General features: G+C 36.0%; 1 protein-coding gene across 1 annotated transcript; it reads right to left on the reverse strand.

Annotated features, from left to right (window-relative positions):
* Positions 1–2,487: 2,487 nt before the first annotated feature.
* Positions 2,488–25,923, reverse strand: LOC123565023 (growth hormone-inducible transmembrane protein-like). Its single transcript, XM_045359005.2, has 8 exons — positions 25,802–25,923; positions 18,605–18,824; positions 18,077–18,188; positions 15,254–15,395; positions 13,082–13,280; positions 5,760–5,858; positions 4,241–4,412; positions 2,488–2,928 (listed from the first exon to the last, which is right to left on the reverse strand). Exons 2-8 carry the CDS (start codon positions 18,822–18,824, stop codon positions 2,844–2,846), a joined length of 1,029 nt encoding a protein of 342 aa, XP_045214940.2. The 5' UTR covers positions 25,802–25,923; the 3' UTR covers positions 2,488–2,843.
* Between the last annotated feature and the right edge of the window lie 1,700 nt (positions 25,924–27,623).

The raw sequence follows: 27,623 nt of genomic DNA on the forward strand, positions 1-27,623 counted from the left end.
ATCAAGTTGCAATGTAACATGTGATGTTGTCAGGTGTGTAAAACATTTTGGTCAGAGAAGTAATATTGGGAACATAAGCAATGCATATTTATTTATTTCGTCACAGCTGACATATTAAAATGATATGTTTCACTGCTTCCTGTGAAGTGAATTTTATACTTCATACACCATAATAGGTCAAATAGGTATTTAAAATTACTGGAAAGTTTTCTTGTGTTTATGCAGAAACAAGAATCTGTTGAAGAGTAATTCATTTAACTAGGACAAATCAATTTCTTGAAATTTTACAGATACATGGCATTTGTGTTGTTATGGCAACCAAAATTTTAAAACAGTTATGCACCATAAGAAGACAGTGGTTAATGTATAAAAAACATGTGATGAAACCAAAATTAAATGGTAGAGTTGTTTTATTTTCAGTTAAGGTAGTTCTGCATGTTTGGATCGAATTTTTTTCTACAAGGTAGAATTTGATTAAACTCAAAACTTCAGAATATACTTAAACAATTCAGCAAATAAAAAAGATAGGGTCTTGTGCTTGACTTTTGCTTCACAGATTTGAAAAATTTGGAGCTCATGCAATTTTTCATAATGTGAGTCTCTGGGAAAATCATAACTTTCATAACATTTTCGCAAATGTTAGATAATTTTCTACAATGTAAATTTTGTTTTAAATTAACATTGGCCTACAGTGTGGTGAAATAAAATGTATAGGTCCGTGTGCTTATTTTCAAGATATCTGACCATGATCAAAGTGAACCACATACTGCATGCCAATTTTAAGACATTATTTTGAATTATTTAATGTGTCAATTGTTTTAATATTATATTTTAGTTTTAGAACAATTGTAACAATGCCATAGTAACAAATTTACTCACAGGTTGCCATAAATTCATAAAATGATTTTCATTTCTGTATGCCGAATCCGGGCTTTATTCTATGTTTTCCGGATAAATGACGTTATGCCATCACTTCCGGTTTATCAAACGTGCAGGACTACCTTAAATCATATTCAACTGTCTCTAAATATTTCAGTGTATGATGTTAAGTTATTTAAGAAATAATATATCTCATTTAGTGATCTGTCATTGAATAAAATCATTGTTTGGAGTTCAGGAATAATATCACAAGGGTGAAGCCCAAGTGATATAATAATATGCATCTGAATGACAATGATTTTATTCAAGAGAATGTCACTGATTCTATTTATCTACACCTTTGAAGACATTCAAATATTTGACTGTTTTGTGTAGTTTTCTTTTTTCCATATGCTGCTATGACATTTGACACTATGACATAATAATTGTGTCATACAAACTGTGTGTGTTGATAATAATAGCGATTTCAGACTTCTTTGTTTAACAGGAAAACAGATCGAGCCATGTTAGAATGATAATACATAATTTGTCTCAAAAATGACAAGAAATACACACACCAAACAGGACGACAGACTACTTTCACTACATCCTTGATGTCACATCTCTAAATGTTTTCAGTGAATGAAAAGCGTTTTACGTCTAGAAATAGTGACAATGATTCCTTCAAATTTTCGAATTTAAAAGATACAGGAATTTGTTGTTCATGAATATTAAATCTCAGGTTGGTTTTGTTTTTTTTGTTACTAGCACTGATTTTGTCATGGAAAGACCAACTAACATATATGTATATAATAACCAAGCCATTTGTAAAAAGTGGACAGACCCTACAGAGGTCACTGTGTTTGGACATACATACATAATTCATAACACGATTCTACTGTACACGTTTCTATTTCGCACAGAACATCAAACTTCTCCAAAAATATTTTACATTATAATTCTCCAATTCTTCTATGTATATTCTACGTGTTGCAGATAAAATAAATCACGCACCTTTCAACATTTTCAATACCTGCCAATTTTTCAAGCTGTAGGTGGAAGTACAATAACTCATCATATTTTTTTCAAAAAATCAGAGGAGCTAATAAAACTGTCAAAATTACAAAATGATGCTATATTCCCAATCACAGTAATTCATCTATGTCAATAGGGGTTGAGAAAAATGCTTCAACAATGCAGGATTTCTATAAACTTAACACTGAAAATGCAAGAAAAATCATTTAATGGTAACAGATCACATTTCTGAACCCTGGGGGTGGTGTCCAGCCATCAATGCTGGAGTAAGCAATGTTTCTCTGTAGGAGTTTATCATTTTTCATTTGAAAGTATTTTTGACACAGTCAACAATAATAAATTTTGGAAACAATATTTCTTGAAAACTAAGTATGCTCTCTACAAAAAAGACCAATATCAGTCAAAGTAGGCATATGTGTAATAAAATGCAAAAACAATAATTTCCTAACACAGCCACTTCTCTAGAATGCCTTTTCTATTTGTTCTGAATAAGTAAAATTGTTGTACCATGTGTTGAGATATCAGACACTGAGCCAACTTTAAAAATAGGTTGTTTCCCTTAGTCCCTATGGATAGTAAGCCAACAATACATCACACCTTCATTTCATTTATTGAAAACATGCAAATAGATTTAACAAATACAGTACTTCATACAAATACTTCATCACATAAACATTTATGCACTAAACATCGAAATAAACAAAATATTCACAAGGTTTCTTTTTCCAATTTTTGTATGTGCCAGTCCTTCACAAAACACATGTTTTACCCCTAAATGCATACAAAAATTCAGGAAAGCTGTGCACCAACGCATTATCCAATGTTAGGGAATACATATTAAAGATCCTGATAAACAAAACTTTCAACTTGAGAATAGTAAGACAATGTCTGTAAATTTCAAAAACAGATCAAATTGTTTCACTGTAATTCATCACTTTGTTCTATCACATTTATTTTCTCCTGCCACCACCACCAGCTAAGATCATGGCAATCCTGATGAAAATGTTCAGTGTGTCTGCATAAATCCCAATAGATCTGAAACATAAATATCCAACATGAAAAGTTAAATTGCACAATATTGAAAACATGCATTGAAACTCCTACAATCATACAAGTGCAATTTTTTTTTAGCTATTATACCTTAACCTTTACCCTGCTAAATTTCTAAAATGGACTGGTCCATCATTCTATTTGGGCAATACTATTTAATATTCGAAGGGGTGTTCACTGAGAATTTACTGACTGAATAGCTCCAAGATCAAGAGGCAAAATCACTTGCCACCGGAAGGCTTAAGATTAAATAGCATAGACGTACTAGCATGGCAAATTCCAAGGCTTGTAGATTTGTGTGGTAATCTTTCACGACTTTGGAGAACAGTATGAAAATTAAATACTTTTATAGCTGCACTCTGTTCCTTATAGCATATTTTTGAAGAAAATACAACACTTTCTTTCTGCTACAGATAAAGAAAGTACACCTAAACTTGTCACTATTACAAAGCTTTGATTTAATTTGTTTATGGCCATAAATTTACTGCGACTTATTCAAATTTGATTTAAACTGGTCAAAAAAATGTACCGACAATGACATGAGTAGGATAGCTTTTCTTCAACTCTTCGTACAGTTGAGCTATGAATGGAAAATCTAATAGGAGCACAATCTGGAATGCTGTATTCAGCTTTTGCCAGATCGGATCTCACGAGGCGCGCATGCACAGAGTGTGATCCGTCGTTGCATAATCCATTAGAGGCGAATACAAAATTCTAGATTTAGCTATGACCTTTTTTTGTAACTGAATGAAATCTTAAATGTTTGTTGATGTTAAAATGAAATGAGTGATGTTTTTGTACACGCTATTTATATAACTGTGTCAGCTCATGCATATTAATGAAAGTAGTCCAGCAACATACAATAAGAAAGGTACAATACGGGATATTTTTCAGCCTGTTTGTATTTCTTTGTGAAATTCAAGCTGTATTTATGACAGGATTTATATAGGTATATAATACAACTTGATCTCATATGAAAGTAAAATATTCGTCATGAGAATGATTCATAGAAAAAAAACTTAACCCGAACATGATCACTGTTCTTATCTGCCAACGACTGGATGTATCATGTTTATTCATGGAAATAAGTAGTAAATATCTCCCTTTATCAGATCTGACCATATGGAATATATATCATATGGTATGTAACAGTTGCATTTTTTGGTCCGTTTTGCTTTTTGTTTTCTTAGTTAAGGTTGGAGAGGGTTCAAGACTTCAACGGTCAGCCGGCAACTTTGCAGTTTCTATGGCTGGAAATGGAAACATATCATCTCCTACGTAAATCAAGACTACTTACGCATTAACAGGATCATATGGCTGCATAGCATATTGTGGGTGCATCTCTGCCCTCTTCATAATCTTCTGTGTGTCATACAGAAGGAACATTCCGAAAAGAACCAGGCCACCATACACCGAGATAGAGTATAAGCTTGCGCCCAGGGCTGTTGTTGGTGGCAAAAACATTCCCGCTTGAATAAGATAAAATATCGGTTAAAATTTGAAATATGTATCAATTATTCTTTGTAACATATTCTGCTATGATTTCATTGGTTTAAAATAATTCTTAATAATGCGACTGTATTTAATGATGATTCTGAAATTCAAACACGCATACTTATTGTACTCCATGAATTCCATAGGAAATTCTAATTTTCCGCAGAAGTTTTACGTCAAATGCATAGTACAGAACAGTGTTCTGAACTCTAGAATTTAAAACAAGTGCACTAATTAGAACAGTAAACCTACAGTGCTGCAGACTGAACACTCACTTTACCAATTAAAGCTGCCAAAAATTACTCTCTGGTTCAAATCCACTGTTCATGCTCATAGATTAAAATAGTGTCCTTTTTCACTCCATAGACACAAACTGTTCTGGAATTCAGAATACTGTTCCAAAGTATCAAAAAGGAACAAAGCCTCCATGTTTCTAGCTGGTCGCACTGAACTGTAATTCTTGTCACAGGTGACTTCTCAAATTGATAAAGACGCAAAACATTTATACAAATTTAATGCCTCGAGTGTACTACTGAGGGCAAGAAACCCCTCCCCCACCCACACTGAGCCATCAAAGTCATTACTTTATGATTTGTTTTCAAATGTTTTTGTGAGTGACAATAGCTCTTTGTAGTTTACTAAGTATAATCAAATTTTCAAAGCCTCAATCAATACTTCCTTTCCATTTAATAAGCAAAAAATCCTCCCATTTCTAATATAACTTAAAATTAAAAGTAATGATTGCAAGGAAATTACAGGGAAAATTCATTACATATTAACATGCCCAACAATAGTTCAGACAAAAAAAACTTGTTTATCTCACAAAGTTACATTTTTTATTTTATGCGCAGGAAAGATTTCTTAAAAAATTTACAATTCTCTAGTGATTTCCAAAGAAAATGAAAACATAAATTTTCTGTCTGATAAATTGCTGTTCAAAGGCAAAAATGAATACAGCTGAAATCGTCTTAGCATCATCTGTATTAAGCAGCCACTTGCCTTAAGCAGATAGTCATGGATTCTGTACATGGACTTTGTACATAGATTTTGTACATGGATTCTGTACATGGATTCAAGAAACCCACAACTTCTCCACATAAATCAGAGGTTGCAGACGAAATTACTTTAAACACAATGTCTTTATTAAATCACTATGGAGAACATGCACCTAGCCCAAGACTGACTTCATGATTAGGTGATATGTAGATCTGTGCTCTCCATATTGAGCTAACAGGTGGGCAAAATATCACCTTTTTAAAAAATCTTCAGGGTAAAATATACTACAGGCCAAAAATTCACTATTTTTAAAATACACCTCTTACCAATGGAAGAAGCAAATACAAGACCCAAACCACAGGCCAGCGGGCCTCCCATGTTCAAGAACTTCTCACTGGGTGCACACATAGCCACTGCTGACAATCCTAAAATGAAATACAAACTCTGAAAATACAGACCTCTGTCTTTTAGCACCTGATGAATCTGATTAGTACTGAAAGTAACCTATTGGGCAATGTTTTAAGCATGGGCAGCCAGCTGGGCAGAACCATAATTTTGTAAGTCAGCCGGATGGCTTCTTCATTTAAATGATTAACAAAATGTTACATATCAAATATATTTGTTCGACTCTCCTAAATTCTACTAAAGTTCAGTTTGAAAAAAGAAATTCAAGGATATGATAAAATACTAGTCACTCAAGGTTCTAAGGGAATAAGCAAAATGTTTGAGTGATCAAAGGTTCAGAGAAATATAAAAATATAAAATATAAGGAAAACAGTTAGGGACTTCGCTCAATCTGGGGGTTATGCCTCCGACCCCACTTGGGTTCATGGCCACTCTTTCTCATATGACACCAGTAATGGTTTTTTTCTGGAAGCGGACTGTACAGTGGTTCAAATCAGCTTGGAGCTTTGATCACAATAAAGCTTAAATAAATTAGTATAAAATCAAGAGCTATCACAGGAGACAGTGCGCTTGACTATTTCGATGCTGGATATGATGATGTGGAACAACTACTTCAAGTTTTAATCAAATCCATTTCATAAATAACTGAGATACAGTGAAAATACATCAAAAGTAACCTTAAATTCTAAGTAAAAGGGGGCATAATTCATGAAAAATTGGTGCCAGAGTTCTGCACCTTATGTCATATGATGTGGGTGATAAGGTAGAACAACTATTTTAAGTCTGAATCAAATCCATTTAGTAATAACTGAGATAGAATGAAAGTGTATCAATCAAAACTTTAACCTGAAATTTAAAGTAAAAAGTGGGGATAATTCATGAAATATCTTTTTATTTTTATTATCTATTGTTTTCCCTTCATGGACATCATACAGACAATAATAATAACGTTATAATACATAATACATATACAATTTTACCAACTAGTTTTATATATTGAATATATGTCTGCTTCTATTTTCTTCATTTTTATAACATGATGCTCATATACTATCATTTGTTTAATGTACATCAGGAAATCTCTTTTGAAATCTCACATCAATGTCACATCCACCCTCAAACATACACATTCTCATACAAACAACCTCGCACACAATCATACACACACTCACACATATCCATATAAACATATGTGATATCAGCAGATATAGTGTTGTATATCTACGTTTTGTATCCAACTGCCTAATCTAAAAGTATGTTTAGGGAGAGTTTTTATTATATTATGTAGTTATTTGTAGAGGGAACCCATTCCATTTATGGTAATATTCATTTATTTTGTCATGTAACGCTAATAACTTTTCCGTTTCCAATCTTATCTTCAAGTAATTTAAGAAATGTTCTAAAATTGGCAAAGTTTTATTTATTTTATTTTTATAAATAAAATATTTTGCTGTTAAAATGATACCATTTTTAGTTTGACTTTGTAGAACTGGTTCCATAATAACAAGAGGACCATGATGGTCCTGAATCGCTCACCTATCTCCACATGACCCAGTGTTCAACTGAGTATGACGTTGTTATTTCTATTATTTGACATAGTGACCTAGTTTTTGAGCACATGTGACCTAGATATCATCAAGATAAAAAATTCTGACAAATTTTCATGAAGATCCATTGAAAAATATGGCCTCTAGAGAGGTCACAAGGTTTTTCTATTATTTGACCTAATGACCTAGTTTTTGAAGGCACGTGACCCACTTTTAAACTTGACCTAGATATCATCAAGGTGAACATTCTCACCAATTTTCATGAAGATCTCGTGAAAAATATGGCCTCTAGAGAGGTCACAAGGTTTTTCTATTTTTCGACCTACTGACCTAGTTTTTGACCGCACATGACCCAGTTTTGAACTTGACCTAGATATCATCAAGCTGAACATTCTCACCAATTTTCATGAAGATCCATTGAGAAATATGGCCTCTAGAGAGGTCACAAGGTTTTTTCTATTTTTAGACCTACTGACCTAGTTTTTGACCGCACGTGACCCAGTTTCGAATCTGATTTAGATATCATCAAGATGAACATTCTGGCCAATATTCATGAAGATCTCATGAAAAATATGGCCTCTAGAGAGGTCACAAGGTTTTTCTATTTTTAGATCTACTGACCTAGTTTTTAACCCCACGTGACCCAGTTTCGAACTTGACCTAGATATCTTCAAGGTAAACATTCTGACCAATTTTCATGAAGATCCATTGAAAAATATCGCCTCTAGAGAGTTCACACGGTTTTCCTATTTTTAGACTTACTGACCTAGTTTTTGACCGCACATGACCCAGTTTCGAACCTGACCTAGATATCATCAAGGTGAACATTCTGACCAATTTTCATGAAGATCCATTGACAAATATGGCCACTAGAGAGGTCACAAGGTTTTTCTATTTTTAGATCTACTGACCTAGTTTTTGATCCCACATGACCCAGTTTCGAACTTGACCTAGATATCATCAAGGTGAACATTCTGACAAATATTCATGAAGATCTCATGAAAAATATGGCCTCTAGAGAGGTCACAAGGCTTCTCTATTTTTAGATCTACTGACCTAGTTTTTTACCCCATGTGACCCAGTTTCGAACTTGACCTAGATATCATCAAGATGAACATTCTGACCAATTTTCATGAAGATGCATTGAGAAATATGGCCTCTAGAGAGGTCACAAGGTTTTTCTATTTTTAGACCTAATGACCTAGTTTTTGACCCTATGTGACCCAGTTTCAAACTTGACCTAGATATCATCAAGATAAACATTCTGACCAATATTCATGAAGATCTCATGAAAAATATGGCCTCTAGAGAGGTCACAAGGTTTTTCTATTTTTAGACCTACTGACCTAGTTTTTGACCCCATATGACCCAGTTTCGAACTTGACCTAGATATCATCAAGGTGAACATTCTGACCAATTTTCATGAAGATCTTGTGAAATATATGGCCTCTAGAGAGGTCACAAGGTTTTTCTATTTTTAGACCTACTGACCTAGTTTTTGATGGCACGTGACCCAGTTTCGAACTTGACCTAGATATCATCAAGATGAACATTCTGACCAACTTTCATAAAGATCCCATGAAAAATGTGACCTCTAGAGTGGTCACAAGCAAAAGTTTACGGACGCATGGACGGACGACGGACACCGCGCGATCACAAAAGCTCACCTTGTCACTTCGTGACAGGTGAGCTAAAAAAAGCCACTTTCTCATATGTGAGTTCTAATTGTACGTTATTTTGTTTAAGAAATTTTCTCAAATCTCTCCAATTCATGAAATATTGATGCAAGTTATGGCTCTTGTGTCATATGGTGTGAGTGATAATGTTGAATAACTATTTTAAGTTTGAATCAAATCCATTTAGTAATAACTGAGATATAGCGGAAGTGCATCAAAACTTAAACCTGAAATTCTAAGTAAAAGGGGGGGGGGGGGAGGGTAATTCATTAAATATTGGCACCAGAGTTATGGGCCTTGTGTCATATGATGTGGGAGATAATGTGGAACAACTACTTTCAGTTTGAATCAAATCCATTTAGGAATAACTGAGATAGAGTGAAAGTGCATCAAAACTTTAACCTGAAATTCTAAACTAGAAGATGCTTTTGTAAACAAGAGGACCATCATGGTCCTGAATCGTTCACCTGTCCCCACATGACCCAGTTTTGAGTATAACGTTGTTTTTTCTATTATCTGACATAGTGACCTAGTTTTTGAACTCATGCCACCCAGTTTTGAACTTGACCTAGATATCACCAAGATAAAAATTCTAACCAATTTTCAAGAAGATTCATTGAAAAATATGGCTTCTAGAGAGTTCACAAGGTTTTTCTATTATTTGACCCAATGACCTAGTTTTTGAAGGCACATGACCCAGTTTTGTTCTTGACCTAGATATCATGAAAAATATAGCCTCCAGAGAGGTCACAAGGTTTTTCTATTTTTAGAACTACTGACCTAGTTTTTAACCGCATGTGACCCAGTTTTGAACTTGATCTAGATATCATCAAGGAGAACATTCTGACCAATTTTCATGAAAATCTCATGAAAAGTATGGCCTCTAGAGAGGTCACAAGGTTTTTCTATTTTTAGACCTACTGACCTAGTTGTTGACCGCACGTGACCCAGTTTCAAACTTGATCTAGATATCATCAAGGTAAACATTCTGACCAATTTTCATGAAGATCCTTGACAAATATGGCCTCTAGAGAGGTCAAAAGGTTTTTCTATTTTTAGACCTACTGACCTAGTTTTTGACTGCACATGACCCAGTTTCAAACTTGACCTAGATATCATCAAGATGAATATTCAGACCAACTTTCATACAGATCCCATGAAAAATATCGCCTTTAGAGAGGTCACAAGGTTTTTCTATTATTTGACCTACTGACCTAGTTTTTGATCGCATGTGATCCAGTTTCGAACTTGATCTAGATATCAAGGTGAACATTCTGACCAATTTTCATGAAGATCCATTGAAAAATATGGTCTCTACAGAGGTCACAAGGTTTTTCTATTTTTAGAGATAATGACATAGTTTTTGACCGCATGTGACCCAGTTTCGAAACTGACCTAGATATCATCAAGATGAACATTCTGACTAACTTTCATAAAGATCCCATGAAAAATGTGACCTCTTGAGTTGTCACAAGCAAAAGTTTACGGACGCACGGACGATGGACACCGCCCGATCACAAAAGCTCACCTTGTCACTTTGTGACTGGTGAGCTAAAAAGCGCATGTCTCCCCCAATGCAAAGTCAAATAGGCAAGAAGTCAATATGGGTCAGGAGCGAAAGTCAAAGAGACACTGATGGTTGGCTGCAATAGGGATCATCTACTTGGCATGTCCAGTCATCCCGCTAAGTTTCAACAGTCTTGGTCTAGTGGTTCTCAAGTCACTGTTCAGGCTCCTGTGACCTTGACCTTTGATCAAGTGACCCCAAAATAAATAGGGGTCATCTACTCTGCATGTCCAATCATCCTATTAAGTTTCAACATTCTAGGTCAAGTGGTTCTCAAGTTATTTTCCAAAAAAGATATTACATCACAAGGACCCTGTGACCTTGACCTTGAATAGACTGACCCAAAAATCAATAGGGGTCATCTACTCTGCATGTTCAATCATCCTATGAATTTTCCACATTCTGGGTCAAGTGGTTCTCAAGTTATTGATAGGAAATTGTTTTCCATGTTCAGGCTCCTGTGACCTTGAACTTTAACAGAGTGACCCCAAAATCGACAGGGGTCATCTACTCTGCATGTTCAATCATCCTATGAAGTTTCAACATTCTGGACCAAGAGGTTCTCAAGTTATTGATCGGAAATGGTTATCAATGTTCAGACCCCTGTGACCTTGACCTGTAACAGAAAGACCCAAAAAACAATAGGGGTCATTTACTCTGCATGACCAATCATCCTATGAAGTTTCAACATCCTGGGTCAAGTGGTTCTCAAGTGTTTTCCATGTTCAGGCCCCTGTGACCCTGACCTTTAATAGAGTGACCCCAAAATTAATTGGGGTCATTTACTCTGCATGTTCAATTATCCTATGAAGTTCTAATATTCTGGGTCAAGAGGTTCTCAAGTTATTGATTGGAAACGGTTATCCATGTTCAGGCCCCTTTGACCTTGACCTTTACCAGAGTGACCCCAAAATCGAAAGGGGTCATCTACTCTGCATGACCAATCATCCTATTAAGTTTCAACATTCTGGGTCAAGTGGTTCTCAAGTTACTGACCGGAAATGGTTTTCAATGTTCAGGCCCCTGTGACCTTGACCTTTAAGAGTGATCCCAAAATTGACAGAGGTCATCTACTTTGCATGTACAATCATCCTATGAAGTTTCAACATTCTGGGTCAAGTGGTACTCAAGTTATTGATCGGAAATGGTTTTCAATGTTCGGGCCCCTGTAACCTTGACCTTTAACGGAGTGACCCAAAAAGCAATAGGGGTCATCTACTCTACATGACCAATCATCCTATGAAATTTCAACATTCTGGGTCAAGTGGTTCTCTAGTTATTGATCGGAAATGGTTTTCAATGTTCAGGCCCCTGTGACCTTGACCTTTGATGGAGTGACCACAAAAGCAATAGGGGTCATCTACTCCAGCAGCCCTACAACCCTATGAAGTTTGAAGATTCTAGATCAAATGGTTCTGCAGTTATTGATCGGAAATGAAGTGTGACATACGTAAGGATGGACATGGCAAAAACAATATGTCTCCCCCAGAGGGGGAGGGGGGAGACATAATAAAAAGGGGGGATAATTCATGAAATATTGGCGTGAGAGCCCTTGTGCCAAATGATGTGGCTGATGATGAGGAATACTATTTTAAGTTTAAAGCAAATCCATCAAGTAATTACAGAGATAAGGAGAAAACAAGCAGCTGCGTTCAATAAACGCTTGATGCCCCCAGTGGCATCCTTGTTGACAGATTTTGCACCTAAGTCCAAAACAAGGTCAAGATCAAACTGAGGTCAGGTGATGTTTGAAGATGAGGAATGGTCACAGTTTACATCTGTATTAGTATCAATTCATTCTTGTAAGGGACAATCACTATATGCCTCCTGCATCAGTAGATGCCGGGGGCATAAAAAGAGAAAGTGTAAAAAAGACTTTAACCAAGGGGGTGATTAGGATAGCTCTCCATATACTTCGTATAATCGAGCTAAAAAGCATATAACAATTCCTCTGTACAGCCTGGATGTTATGGCGATCAACATCTCTCTTTGAATGTACATTATGATGTCTCAATTCTGTTTTAATAAAAGTTTCCACAGTAACAAGATATAAGCCTTCAGATATGAAATGTTTGAAAATCATATAAAAGATGATACAACATGTAGATTTAAGGCCATTTTTAAAACTATTCATGATTATCAATGGCAGTCACCCAAGCAAATGCTCCAGGATTGTTTACCAATACAACTTCATAAATTAATTACTGGTAGCTGACCAATGGCTGCATACACTACATGTTATATCAGCCATACTCATCAATATTTTGAGTCAGAAATATATACTTAGGCTTTAAAATACAAGTTTTTCTTCATGTTATATAATTTTTACCCTTCCACAAATGAAACTTAGCATGAATGCACTCGTATTATAAACCAAGTAATGGCAAGTTATCTTTTTGCTATTGTTAAGTCTTAAAGTTTTAGACTGATGAATATGCTAGTTTCTACTGTACCTCCAACAACACCAGCAGTGAGCCAGGCAGCTCGGATGAGTATTGGACCCCCAAGGAACGCCAGTGGGGCCACAACTGCTCCCATCACACCAGCATGTGTCAGCCAGGCAAGCTGTTTAGCACCAAATCCCTTCTTGTATGGAATTGAGTGGCACAAAACATTTGTTCCAATTATTGCAGCTATTGTCGCACCAATTGCCTGTAATATAAAATGTTTTATATAACTCGTAAATACATACGGCAGGAATAAAATAATGACTGCCTATGTTAGGAAACGAAGATAAGACATTATCTTTTTGTATTTTTAAAGTTATTTTACGTAACGAACATTTAAACTGTACCATGCAAGCATGTAAGAATGTATTTCCTAAATTATCAGCATACGTTTCTTTAGATTATAAGGATCTTACATGCCTGTCTGACTGTTTCACCTTCTTCATAAATTTGCTTAAAAAAATACAGACGTACTTGAGCAGTCTATTTTCACGATTTTGATAAATTCAAGGGCCATAACTCTGGAGATACTTATCCATTAAATTTTCCCCCTATATATGAGAGAAAACTAGATGTGTGTCTATAGGACACAGGTGCCCCCCACTCCTGCCACTGTAACCTGGTTTAATGACTCAGGTTAAACAATTTTTAAGATGTTTGCAACACAAACTTTTAAGAACCTTATGTGTATTTTTCACTTAGTTGGCCATAACTCTGGCCTAGCTGAGTAAAATCCTAAAGATAACACTTCATAGGCTATAAAACAATCCTCTAATGTTTTATGATTCTAGGTCAAGTACATTTTGTACTTACATGTTTCACAAACTTTTTTTTTTTTGAGTAAGTCTGGACAAGAAGTCTGGTCTTGTGTAGTGAAATAATGACTGTAGGTAAAATATTTTCGGAGCTACCCGCGACAAAACATCAAAATGACAATTTTTTCCTAGGTCAGGGGCCATACTCCTACAATACTGAATGAATCCGGACACGAAACCCCAGGTGCACAACTGCACATGCTGACCAACATTCCTGTAAACTTTGGTGACTCTAGGTCAAATACTTTTGGAGCTACACGCGACAACATTAAAATGACCAATTTTTAACCAAGTCAGGGGCCATAACACCTACATGACTGAATGAATCCAGACGCGAAACCCCAGGTGCACAACTGCACATGCTGACCAACATTCCTGTAAACTTTGGTGACTCTAGGTCAAATACTTTCGGAGCTACGCGCGACACAACATTAAAATGACCAATTTTTAACGAAGTTGGGGCCATAACTCCAACACGAATGAATGAATCCGTACGCGAAACCCCAGGTGCATAACTGCACATGCTGACCAACATTCCTGTAAAGTTTTGTGACTCTACATCAACTACTTTTGGAGCTAGGCGCGACACAACATTCTCGGATGGACGGACAGAAGGATGGACGGACAAGAGCAAATCTATATGCCCCACCACTCATGGGAGGGGCACAAAAAGTCCCTATTGTACTCTTAAAAAAATAGTGTTAAAAAATGACCTTTGAGTGAATAAAGTACAACAAAACTAATATTGAAGATCATCAAAAAAAGAAACAGATTCAATAAACACAACGAAAACACACTTTCTCCAAGAAAATAATAATAGAAATAATCTTTGCCTATGAAAAGGAAATGGAATTATTGTCTCTCAAGTACTCTCCAGTGAACTATAAGATTTTATGTCATCAATACCAGAAAACAAATATTTTGTTACATTTCAATGCAGCTGATTCTTCTCAATGAATGCATTTGAACAAAGCTCTAAAATTATAAGAAACACTTCCTTCAAGCCAAGCCTCAACATACACCCCAACTTGAATAGTCAGTGTAATGACAAATCATACACTTGAATCTGTCTTAGTGGCCACCTGTATTAAACAGCCACTTGCCTTAATCAGCTGTCAACTTCCCTCCAAAAACTGACTTCTTTGTTTTAACTTTTTTGTCTTAAGCAGTCGCCTGCCTAAAGCATCAAGGGTGTGCTGCTCCGCTGGCTGGCTGTTTAATAGAGGTTCAGCTGTTTAAAGCATCAAGGGTGTTTAATAAATAGAGGTTCGGCTGTTTAATAGAGGTTCGGCTGTAAATATATCAAGAATAAAACCAGGCACTGCTAACAAAAAGTGAGAGAGAGTGATAAAACAGAACAAACCAGTAAAGAATTTTTTGTCATCATATTCATTATTGTTGGGTTCCTGCTCACAGCCAGAGCTGAAGCAGCTGTCACTGCAATGCCTCCTCCAAAATACATGTAGGTGTCTCTCACTCGTGCACGCACATATTCTGGCCATAAACTGAAATATAATGCAAAGTCCATGGCTGATATGATCCAAATAGGATGTCTAACATCAAAAGCTTACATTTTATAGACAAAAGTGCTGGACAACATTACTCTTCTATAAAATTTATTGACTGGATTCTAAAAATTGCGACATGACAAGTGTATGTAAAAATAACAAGAGGACCATGATGGTCCTGAATCGCTCACCTCTTCCCACATGACCCAGTTTTGAGTATGACGTCGTTTTTTCTATTATTTGACATAGTGACCTAGTTTTTGAGCTCATGTGACCCAGTTTTAAAGCTGACCTAGATATTATCAAGATAAAAATTCTGACCAATTTTCATGAAGATCCATTAAAAAATATGGTCTCTAGAGAGGTCACAAGGTTTTTCTATTATTTGACCTATTGACCTAGTTTTCGAAGGTACGTGACCCTGTTTTGAACTTTACCTAGATATCATCAAGGTGAACATTCTCACTAATTTTCATGAAGATCACATGAAAAATATGGCCTCTAGAGAGGTCACAAGGTTTTTCTATTTTTATACCCACTGGCCTAGTTTTTGATCGCACGTAACCCAGTTTAGAAACTGACCTAGATATCATCAAGGTGAACATTCTGACCAATTTTCATGAAGATCCATTGAAAAATATGGCCTCTAGAGAGGTCAAAGATTTTAATAATTTTAGACCTACTGACCTAGTTTTTGATCGCAGTTGACCAGTTTCAAACTGACCTAGATATCATCAAGCGAACACTCAGACCAACTTTCATACAGATCCCATGAAAAGTATGGCCTCTAGAGAGGTCACAAGGTTTTTTTATTATTTGACCTACTGACCTAGTTTTTAAGGCACGTGACCCAGTTTCAAACTTGACCTAGCTGTCATCAAGGTGAACATTCTGACCAATTTTATGGAGATCCATTCACAAATATGGCCTCTAGAGAGGTCACAAGGTTTTTCTATTTTTAGACCTACTGACCTAGTTTTTTACCGCACATGACCCTGTTTCGAATCTGACCTAGATATCATCAAGATAAACATTCAGACCAATTTTCATACAGATCCCATGAAAAATATGGCCTTTAGAGAGGTCACAAGATTTTTCTATTATTTGACCTTATGACCCAGTTTTTGATGGCATGTGACCCACTTTCGAACTTGACCTAGATATCATCAAGATGAACATTCAGACCAACTTTCATACAGATCCCATGAAAAATATGGCCTCTAGAGAGGTCACAAGGTTTTTCTATTTTTTGACCTACTGACCTAGTTTTTGAAGGCACGTGCCCCACTTTCAAACTTGACCTAGATATCATCAAGATGAACATTCTGACCAATTTTCATGAAGATCTCATGAAATATATGGCCTCTAGAGAGGTCACAAGGTTTTTCTATTTTTAGCCCTACTGACCTAGTTTTTGACCGCAAGTGACCCAGTTTCGAACTTGACCTAGATATCATCAAGATGAACATTCAGACCAACTTTCATACAGATCCCATGAAAAATATGGCCTTTAGAGAGGTCACAAGGTTTTTCTATTATTTGACCTACTGACCTAGTTTTTGAAGGCATGTGACCCAGTTTCGAACTTGACCTAGATATCATCAAGGTGAACGTTCTGACCAATTTTCATGAAGATCTTGTGAAATATATGGCCTCTAGAGAGGTCACAAGGTTTTTCTATTTTTAGACCTACTGACCTAGTTTTTGATGGCACGTGACCCAGTTTCGAACTTGATCTAGATATCATCAAGGTGAACATTCTGACCAATTTTCTTGAAGATCTTGTGAAATATATGGCCTCTAGAGAGGTCACAAGGTTTTTCTATTTTTAGACCTACTGACCTAGTTTTTGATGGCACGTGACCCAGTTTCGAACCTGACCTAGATATCATCAAGATAAACATTCTGACCAACTTTCATAAAAATCCCATGAAAAATGTGACCTCTAGAGTGGTCACAAGCAAAAGTTTATGGACGCACGGACGCACGGACGCACGCACGCACGGACTGACGGACGGACGACGGACGACGGACACTGCGCGATCACAAAAGCTCACCTTGTCACTTTGTGACAGGTGAGCTAAAAACAGTTTCAACATAATGTGCCATTGATCAGTTCAGACAAATTTTTCTACTGAAGTTGTATTAATTAGTGTCCATTAATAACTTTCAGTTCAAGCTGACACAATTTTCTGTGTGGTCCTTAAATTACTTTGAGGCAGATGCCATTTATTCTATTTTAACGAGTAACTGCTTTTCATTTATTCTATTTTCTTCTCTTAGATTTATTGGTGGCCAATCACACATCAGCAATATTTTCATTCTATGACAGTTCACTTTTTGAAGCTTTTGTATATTGTGTAAGAGAATTATTTAATGAACTTAAACAACAACTTCATGTGCACAGATGTGCACCTGGGCAAAAAACACAGATGTGCACCTAGGATACTTTCCACAAACGAGATGGACTGTATCCTCACTTGACAATTCTATACCCCAAGGAAGATTTCCAATCATAGTGGTGAGAGGCATGTGATTCAAAGCTGATGACCGTAACCACTTGGCCACAGAGGCCCTTTACGAAAATATTATTATTATGCAATACTGTTTTACACAAAAAGCAGACAACTGAGCTAACATTAGCTTCTGGAAAGGTCTCCACATGGTTTCATGCTTACACAGAGTTTTCCAGGACTCCAGCTTCATTTGATAAGCCCAAACCATAAAAGCCAAGCATGGCAAGTCCCACACCAGATGCTGCAGCTACAAGACCTCGTCCAGCTGTGAAGGCTACAAAGAAAATGAAAATAATATACATGTACAGGCTTCCTGGTTTAAAAATCATTCAAAAATAATAAACAAAATAACTGTGCTTTATTATCCTTTTCTGTGTAATTTACTGGGGTGAAGTCAAATTCAGATACAAACAACTGATTCCTTCCTTTTCATAGTTTTGTATAAGCAAAAGTAAAACTAAAATAGACATAGTCATTTTATGCACATTCACAAGTTTTAATAAGAATTCTGAATAATTATGCTAAAATTACAAATTACTATTTCCTGAAGAGTATTTTCAGTGGAATTTTATAAATATAGTGTTACAGCTGAAGCAAAACACTTTTTAAATTAAAAAGAGCATTTTTCTATAAGGGTTAATATATTTAAATGGCTGCTCAAGCCAGATTAAATATCCTTCTTGCACTTACCACCCTCGCCAGCTGGTGCCATCACTCTTTCTTTTATTGTTTTTGCCTCAGCGGTTTGCTGTCTTCTAGCAAACCTAGAAGCCTTAGGTTGGGTTGCATATGTCTGCGCTCTTGTCACATTGTAGGCTCTGATCACAGGCTTTACTGACCGACTTTTGCTCAAACCAGACACAAAAGCTGTCAATGGTACACAGGTTCCCGAAAATCGAGCAGCAAACATCTGAAATTTAAATAAGTTATACTCATTGTTTAGGTGTTGTCTTCTGAGGAACTTCTCAGCCCACTGATGATAATCATCCGTTAGATTTGTGGGACCATTACTAGCCGCGAACTTGCTGCGAATGATCTGATACTAGGTCATGGGATATTCGCAGTAAAACCAAATAGTCATGGTTTATTCGCCAGAAGAACTTATAAGATTGTAATCTTTTGGTATATTGTTCATAGAACTTTGATTTTAGTGGGTAATAGTAGATTAATTAATTTGGAACAATATCTGTATGGTAACAGTATGAGTCTGATATAATTTAATTACAACCAGATGTTTTGAACCATGTTTAGAAGAAAATCTATATGTTACTTTTTTATGTATAACAGTCATTTATACAGTTAACATTTATAGCTCAAATGTGAATGGTGTTGTTCTCAGACAATGACAGCAACACACATGTATTCTTACTTTAAATACACAATCCATACAGGGTTGTCTAGAGGTCAATATGAGAACAGTACTTACAAAGAGGAGAGTATAATTTATCTTTGAAAATGGGAGATGAATTCAAAAGTTTGCTCTCGTATTATTCTTGTCATTTTATATACATTGTAAGTGACAGGAAACAGAAGTAATAATAATTCTTTAATTCCGAGAAAAATACGATCGCAAATTTGATAAATAATAGCAATTTGTGCACCGTAATCAGTTGTTTTTTTTATCACATTCTTGTTTTTCTTGGGACTGATAAATTAAGATAATAAACTTACCGGGTTTTTTATAGTATTTAAGACATGTGGATTGTGCTCATGAATAAAGTTGCCGTTATATTACGTGTTGTTTTTATGTTGTTACAGCTTGAAGACTTCCATAGCCACTGAACATTTTAAACATTGACCAAGAATTCCATTTTTCCCTGACTTTTCTCAAATTTCATTTTTCACTGACCATGCATAATCAAATTTCCCTGACAATTCATTGACCTTGAAAAAAAATCATTTTCCCGGACTTTTCAAGGTATTTATTTATTTATATTGTTGTGTTTAACATTGCACCGACACAGTTACAGGTCATATGGCGACTTTCAAGCTTTGATGGTGGAGGAAGCTATTTTTAACTGCTTTCAAGCTTTGATGGTGGAGGAAGCTATTTTTAACTGCTTTCAAGCTTTGATGGTGGAGGAAGCTATTTTTAACTGCTTTCAAGCTTTGATGGTGGAGGAAGCTATTTTTAACTGACATGGTGTACTTGATTTGTTTTAGGGGAGAGACTTCGTTGTGAAAAATGTGTGGGATTTATTCGGACAGAGAAAACACTACCGTTTCGTATGTCATTGCTCGCTCGTGATGCGTAAATGGTTTGGAACTGGGCTTTGAAGTAAGGTTTTTCTGAAAGATTATTCTTTTGCTCGAAAGACGGCCAATCATTGATAAGGATATATTATTTTGAAAAAAAAAATACGGACCTGGAAGCAATGCACATGTCAAACTGTTCTTACTTACCTTTTTCATCCATGGCTCATTGTCACAGGTGCAAATTTTTTTTCAAAATGGCTTTTTGTCATTTTTTTCCTAAGAAAACATTATAAGTGTAATAAATCTAAGTGCATATGGCTCATGGACCCATACTTTATCCTAGGTGAATACAGGCATACTCGGACCATGGTTGATTCGGACCAAATTTACTTGGCTTATTCGGCCCAAATTGTTTAAGTTTTCGTGACACTAATGTCATCAGTAAAAATAAAATTTATGAGTATTAAGCTTAATGTCTGATGCAAAGAATAATTAAAGTCTTTATTTAAATGCATAAATGATGCATTTTAGTTTGTCAAAACTTCTTACCTGCTTGTACGGTTTATATTTTATGTCCTTACTTCAAGTTAAACATCTATATAAGCTATAAGGCCTAAAAAAAAAATATGTTTGTTTCCTGTTACATGCTGAAAACAAGAGGACCATGATGGTCCTGAATCGCTCACCTCTTCCCACATGACCCAGTTTTGAGTATGACGTCGTTTTTTCTATTATTTGACATAGTGACCTAGTTTTTGAGCTCATGTGACCCAGTTTTGAACTTGACCTAGATATTATCAAGATAAAAATTCTGACCAATTTTCATGAAGATCCATTGAAAAATATGGTCTCTAGAGAGGTCACAAGGTTTTTCTATTATTTGACCTATTGACCTAATTTCCGAAGGTACGTGACCCTCTTTTGAACTTTACCTAGATATCATCAAGGTGAACATTCTCACTAATTTTCATGAAGATCTCATGAAAAATATGGCCTCTAGAGAGGTCACAAGGTTTTTCTATTTTTATACCTACTGGCCTAGTTTTTGACCGCACGTGACCCAGTTTCGAAACTGACCTAGATATCATCAAGGTGAACATTCAGATCAATTTTCATGAAGAGCCATTGAAAAACATGGCCTCTAGAGAGGTCAAAAGATTTTAATAATTTTAGACCTACTGACCTAGTTTTTGACCGCAGTTGACCCAGTTTCAAATTTAACCTAGATATCATCAAGATGAACATTCAGACCAACTTTCATACAGATCCCATGAAAAGTATGGCCTCTAGAGAGGTCACAAGGTTTTTTTATTATTTGACCTACTGACCTAGTTTTTGAAGGCACATGACCCAGTTTCAAACTTGACCTAGATATCACCAAGGTGAACATTTTGACCAATTTTTATGGAGATCCATTCAAAAGTATGGCCTCTAGAGAGGTCACAAGGTTTTTCTATTTTTAGACCTACTGACCTAGTTTTTGACTGCACATGACCCTGTTTCGAACTTGACCTAGATTTCATCAAGATGAACATTCAGACCAATTTTCATACAGATCCCATGAAAAATATGGTCTTTAGAAATGTCACAAGGTTTTTCTATTATTTGACCTACTGACCTAGTTTTTGAAGGCACGTGACCCACTTTTAAACTTGACCTAGATATCATCAAGATGAACATTCAGACCAACTTTCATACAGATCCCATGAAAAATATGGCCTCTAGAGAGGTCACAAGGTTTTTCTATTATTTGACCTACTGACCTAGTTTTTGTAGGCATGTGACCCACTTTCGAACTTGACCTAGATATCATCAAGATGAACATTCTGACCAATTTTCATGAAGACCTCATAAAATATATGGCCTCTAGTGATGTCACAGGGTTTTTCTATTTTTAGACCTACTGACCTAGTTTTTGACCGCACGTGACCCAGTTTCTAACCTGACCTAGATATCATCAAGATGAACATTCAGACCAACTTTCATACAGATCCCATGAAAAATATGGCCTTTAGAGAGGTCACAAGGTTTTTCTATTATTTGACCTACTGACCTAGTTTTTGACAACACGTGACCCAGTTTCGAACTTGACCTTGATATCATCAAGGTGAATGTTCTGACCAATTTTCATGAAGATCTTGTGAAATATATGGCCTCTAGAGAGGTCACAAGGTTTTTCTATTTTTAGACCTACTGACCTAGTTTTTGAGGGCACGTGACCCAGTTTCGAACTTGGCCTAGATATCATCAAGATGAACATTCTGACCAATTTTCATGAAGATCTTGTGAAATATATGGCCTCTAGAGAGGTCACAAGGTTTTTCTATTTTTAGACCTACTGACCTAGTTTTTGATGGCACGTGACCCAGTTTCGAACCTGACCTAGATATCATCAAGGTGAACATTCTGACCAATTTTCATGAAGATCTTGTGAAATATATGGCCTCTAGAGAGGTCGAGAGGTCACAAGGTTTTTCTATTTTTAGACCTACTGACCTACTTATTGACGGCACGTGACCCAGTTTCGAACTTGACCTAGATATCATCAAGATGAACATTCTGACCAACTTTCATAAAGATCCCATGAAAAATGTGACCTCTAGAGAGGTCACAAGCAAAAGTTTACGGACGCACGCACGCACGGACGGAGGGACGACGGACACCGCGCGATCACAAAAGCTCACCTTGTCACTTTGTGACAGGTGAGCTAAAAATGGGGGTCGGTAGGTAGGAAATTTTTTTATTTTTTCTATTTTTTTTTTAGCAGGTGTCAGAACATTTCAGTGTTTAGTAACCTTATTATCGCCAATCAACTGCCTAATCAGGCCTCGACCTTAACTTTTTTCAGCAGTTGCCAGCAGGTTCACCAACTGCTAAAATCTAGTAGACCTGCTCAGACTTTAGTGGACCTCCAATTCTATCTCATAAATTGTGATGCTGTAGACGTCATAACTTCATATGACTCAAAGAAACAGGACTTATTTCTAAAATAATTAAAAATGGAAGACTGTAGCAATCTGTTATCTCGAAAAATAATTATTTTGAAAAGTGTCGCAAAATATGGACACAATCATCATCCTCCCGACCAGTGTTGAAAGTGAAAAAAAAAAAACATCAACAATTATCGGTAATCATTCTGATGATAAACTAAGTAATTGGCCTCGTTTTCATCATCAATTAACACCCCCTCAAAGAGCTATTTGAAAGGAAGTGTGCCGGTTATTGTGGCATCTGCAGTGGAGATCAAAGCGGTATAGTTTCCCCAAGATTGTCATTGCATTACGCCATGTTTTCGCGCCATGTGACACATCACTGTCTGATCGTACTTTCTCGATTCCTTTAATTGTTAAGAAGAAATCAGTAAAACAGTTTTTTCTTTAATTTTTTAAAAGCGAATGTGCAATATCCCGAATAAACTGACATGTAAATGTGTCAGACCGTGAACGATGATGATCTATTTGCCCTCAAGAAATTTACATTATTGTTTGAGAAGAATATCTAACAAAGTGTTGTGTCAAAAAATATATGTACGAAGAATCATTTAAAACTTATTAAAAATCGCAACGACATCATACTGCTTCATTTTAAAACCACATTTCTATTTACGTTTATGAGGTCACGTAACCTATTCTGCCGTGCTAACAGAAATCTGTTTGCCAAAAAATCGTTTTACTCCATGTATTTAAATTGCTGCCGCTTTTTCATTATTTAAGATTTTTTAATTGTGTTTTTTGTACTTTCTGGTCAAAAGTCTAAATTTTATTACCATAGTATGTACCGTTTATTTACTTTAAAAAGAAAATAAATAATCAAGATCGCGCTATTTGAAATTTTACAAAACATTATATGAAAATTTGATCGTTTTTAAAGAATTTTGCCTACATTCCTGTCGATATCTTATAAAATTGTTATAGAATTCAAACTGTATTAGTTCTCAAGTGGTGCTGAAAATCTGAAGCGATTATATTAAAAAATGAATGCACTACGCGCGTTTTTTGTGTCAAAAGTAACTGCGATGTAAATTAAGAGGGCGCACGTGCTCGTGGAATGGAAAATTACCAGCATGACGTTTTGATATTTTTACGATTCGCGGGTAAATTCCTGTCAATCCAGGTAATTTTGCCTGATGTAATTACTCAATTTGGTAAAGTAACCACGTAAAAACCACCCGCCCGATCAGTGGAGTAGTCCATTCGTGCTATCCTGACTTTAACTCGCCAATGCTTATAACTGTAGAATGCCGTACTAAGGCAAAATCAACTTTCGTTTTGTGAATTCGCCAATATGGGTATGATTTTCCCCCCTATTTTTCACTTTTAAGGGTTTTATTTTATTTGCAGACCGTGACTGAAAATTGGTTGACTGTCGGTCTACCCAACTTTTGATAGCTGACCTGCCGATATTTTGGTTGCGTCGGTCCAACGGTCCACCACTAAGGTCGAGGCCTTAATAAGTAATCAAATAAAATTGTTAAAAATTTGCTCCAGCCTTTCAATAACAGATGTTGTTCATACAAGTTTTTTTCTACACTGATTCCTTTTGTTCAGTAAACATTGTGTAACAGGCAAAGTTCATAGTTTTGCAGACAGACATAGCTTCGAGACGTTTTTGCCAATTAGAGATTTTCGGGGCCACAATTAATCTTTTGTCGCAAATGGCTCAAGTGCAACCGACAGCGTGACCTCTGAACAAGTGGTACAAACATGATAATAGGCTGCTCTTCTACGAACTGTTTATCAATTAACGTTTACACATTGATCAATAAACACCTTTCATAACGAAGGACATTATTGTACTAAATACAAACCGCAAGATGACCACGTGTCAGTCGGCGTGTGGCGTGATTGACATCTGTCAGTAGCTAATTAGTATATGACGCTCCGCCTACTGCCATACTTCCGCTTGTGGCGGCGAACAGTATTGAAATTCACGATTTTGATTGACAAGGGGCAGAACTTTTGAACTCGATATGCATCAAAGAAAACTTCTCGATTTTCGCGGGTGAAAATCCGGAACCTCGAGTCTACCGACAAACAGGCTTTTCGCCATGTTGTTTCATGTCGACAGAACCAGGAACGTTCGTTACTATGCGCGACGAGGTCGGGTACAACTAAATTATCCCTATAATCAATAAAGATATGATCAGACTCTCGAATTTCGGCCCATAAAAAAATTGCGGTCGGCGGTAAAAACTTACGGTCGGTCGGGTTACAGGAAACAGACATATTTTTTTTTTTAGGCCTAATCAACATTATTTTCTGAAAATTGCGGAACCATCCAAAATTTATGGTCATTATTGACTGTTAAATAAGTTTGTGGTCTGAATCAGCCAAAATATGGCATTTTCATTATCCACTTTTATTCAAAGTATGTGGTCCGAATCAGCCGAAATATTTGGTCCGAATCAGCCACGGTCCAAATCAGCCATGGTCCGAATCAGCCCTTTTCCTCCTATGTACGTTACTGCCACCTGTGATTTTAACATATTCAAAACATTGCGCAATATTTTTACGCCATTTAAAACAAAGATGGCATCAGATTAAGGCTATATATTAAAATTACGTAATAAATTTATCCGAAATTTATTCTACCGGTAGTTACTACATTCTCAAATTTTGACAACAGGTATAATGGCAGTCTAATGTCAAAGCTATAAACGCTCTCGATTGCTTATAAGATCAAAATTATTACCTTTTACAAGTAAAGTAATTCAGATGAAAACATAAATCAAAGCTTTCTTCGGAAATTTATAAATTGCGTCAAACTTTTTTTTTTTTCTAGAATACCGGAAGTGATGAAAGTACTTATTATTGGAAATGTCACTTTTCTGCGGAAAGTGCTCACCTATTCGGCTTGTCTCAAGATCCTCCCAAGAAATTAGGCCATCTGCTGGTCACAAGCATTTGTGCTATATGTAGAATGATGACTATAGCATAAAGTATTCGCCGAGGAACAAAATCTCTACTGACAGACGGGTATGGCTTAACACCGAACATGAGTCATGTCCGCGGACATGACTGGTAAATACCGAACATGAGAGATTATTATCGTACCAACAGAGAGACTGACAGGCAGGCACTGTCAATATATAACTTGAAGCTTATATCCGACATAAACATGCTATCCTATAACATACAAACAAACACACTGTTAATATAAAGAGCATCAATAAGACATGATTAAAATATTAGCGTATTTTAAAAATAATTGGTAGCAATCTAAAACTATTATTGAAAAGCAGGATATATCTATCTATTTATACTGCAGCGCTCCTCTCTGCGGCTATTATGTGCAGCTAATAAAAGTAATACACGGTGTGTATTGCAGTATAAATACAGTTGATAGTGTTAAAAACAAGAAGGATTTACAGATAAAAGCAGTTTAAAAACAGGTCTATCATGTTAAGCATTGTGTACAAGTTTGGTCACACCCTGTTTAAACTGATACAGGGTGGGGGCTTGCACAAGTTGTACTGGAAGGGCATTCCAAAGTACTATGGTGGCTGGGAAGAAGGAGTACTTATAGTAATTACAGGGAGTGAGGATCTGAGTATAGGAGTGGGGATGCATATGTCTTGTTAGACGGGATGGGGGGGGGAGGGGCTGACATAGGAGGGGGGGGGGAGTGGCATAGCAACCAAACCATTCACTATCTTGTAGAACATAAGGAGGCGTGAATCAGATCATCACAGTGTACAAGATACAAGATACAAGAAACTTTATTTAACGTCGGATACTATATATAACAAAAACATTAGCTTAAAGCTATTTCCCGACAAACATATGTAGAAAAGTAATAACAATTAAAATAGGCTGTAAAAGAAAAGTACATGATTAAAGCACAGCATAAAAAAAGATAAGCATATTAAATTGGTACATGCAAGTAAAATACAAGTCTATGGACATGGTTAAAGCACAGCATAAAAAGATAAGCATATTGAATTGGTACATGCAAGTAAAATACAAGTCTATGGACATGGTTAAAGCACAGCATAAAAAGATAAGCATATTGAATTGGTACATGCAAGTAAAATACAAGTCTATGGACATGGTTAAAGCACAGCATAAAAAGATAAGCATATTGAATTGGAACATGCAAGTAAAATACAAGTCTATGGACATGGTTAAAGCACAGCATAAAAAGATAAGCATATTAAATTAGTACATGCAAGTAAAAAAACAAGTCTATGGACATAAAAAAGAACTTAGTAGTTGACAGTCGGGTATGTGATAAGTGTGAGGCAAAAAAAAAACAACCTAATTCCCCAAGTAAAGTACCTATATCCCAACCTACCGAAAGAAAGATGTAGAAAGGGAATAAGGGCTTGAGAGGTTTATACACATTGCCACACCCGCCTCTGTCATCTACAATGTTTTTACGATAAAAAACAAATTTGTATCATGCATGAAAGAGAGAGAGAGAGAGAGAGAGAGAGAGAGAGAGAGAGAGAGAGAGAAAATATATATAAAGACAATATATTTATATTAAAGAATAAACTAAATTATGATTTATA

This window comes from Mercenaria mercenaria, chromosome 2, assembly GCF_021730395.1.
Source record: "Mercenaria mercenaria strain notata chromosome 2, MADL_Memer_1, whole genome shotgun sequence".
Classification (NCBI taxonomy): domain Eukaryota; kingdom Metazoa; phylum Mollusca; class Bivalvia; order Venerida; family Veneridae; genus Mercenaria; species Mercenaria mercenaria.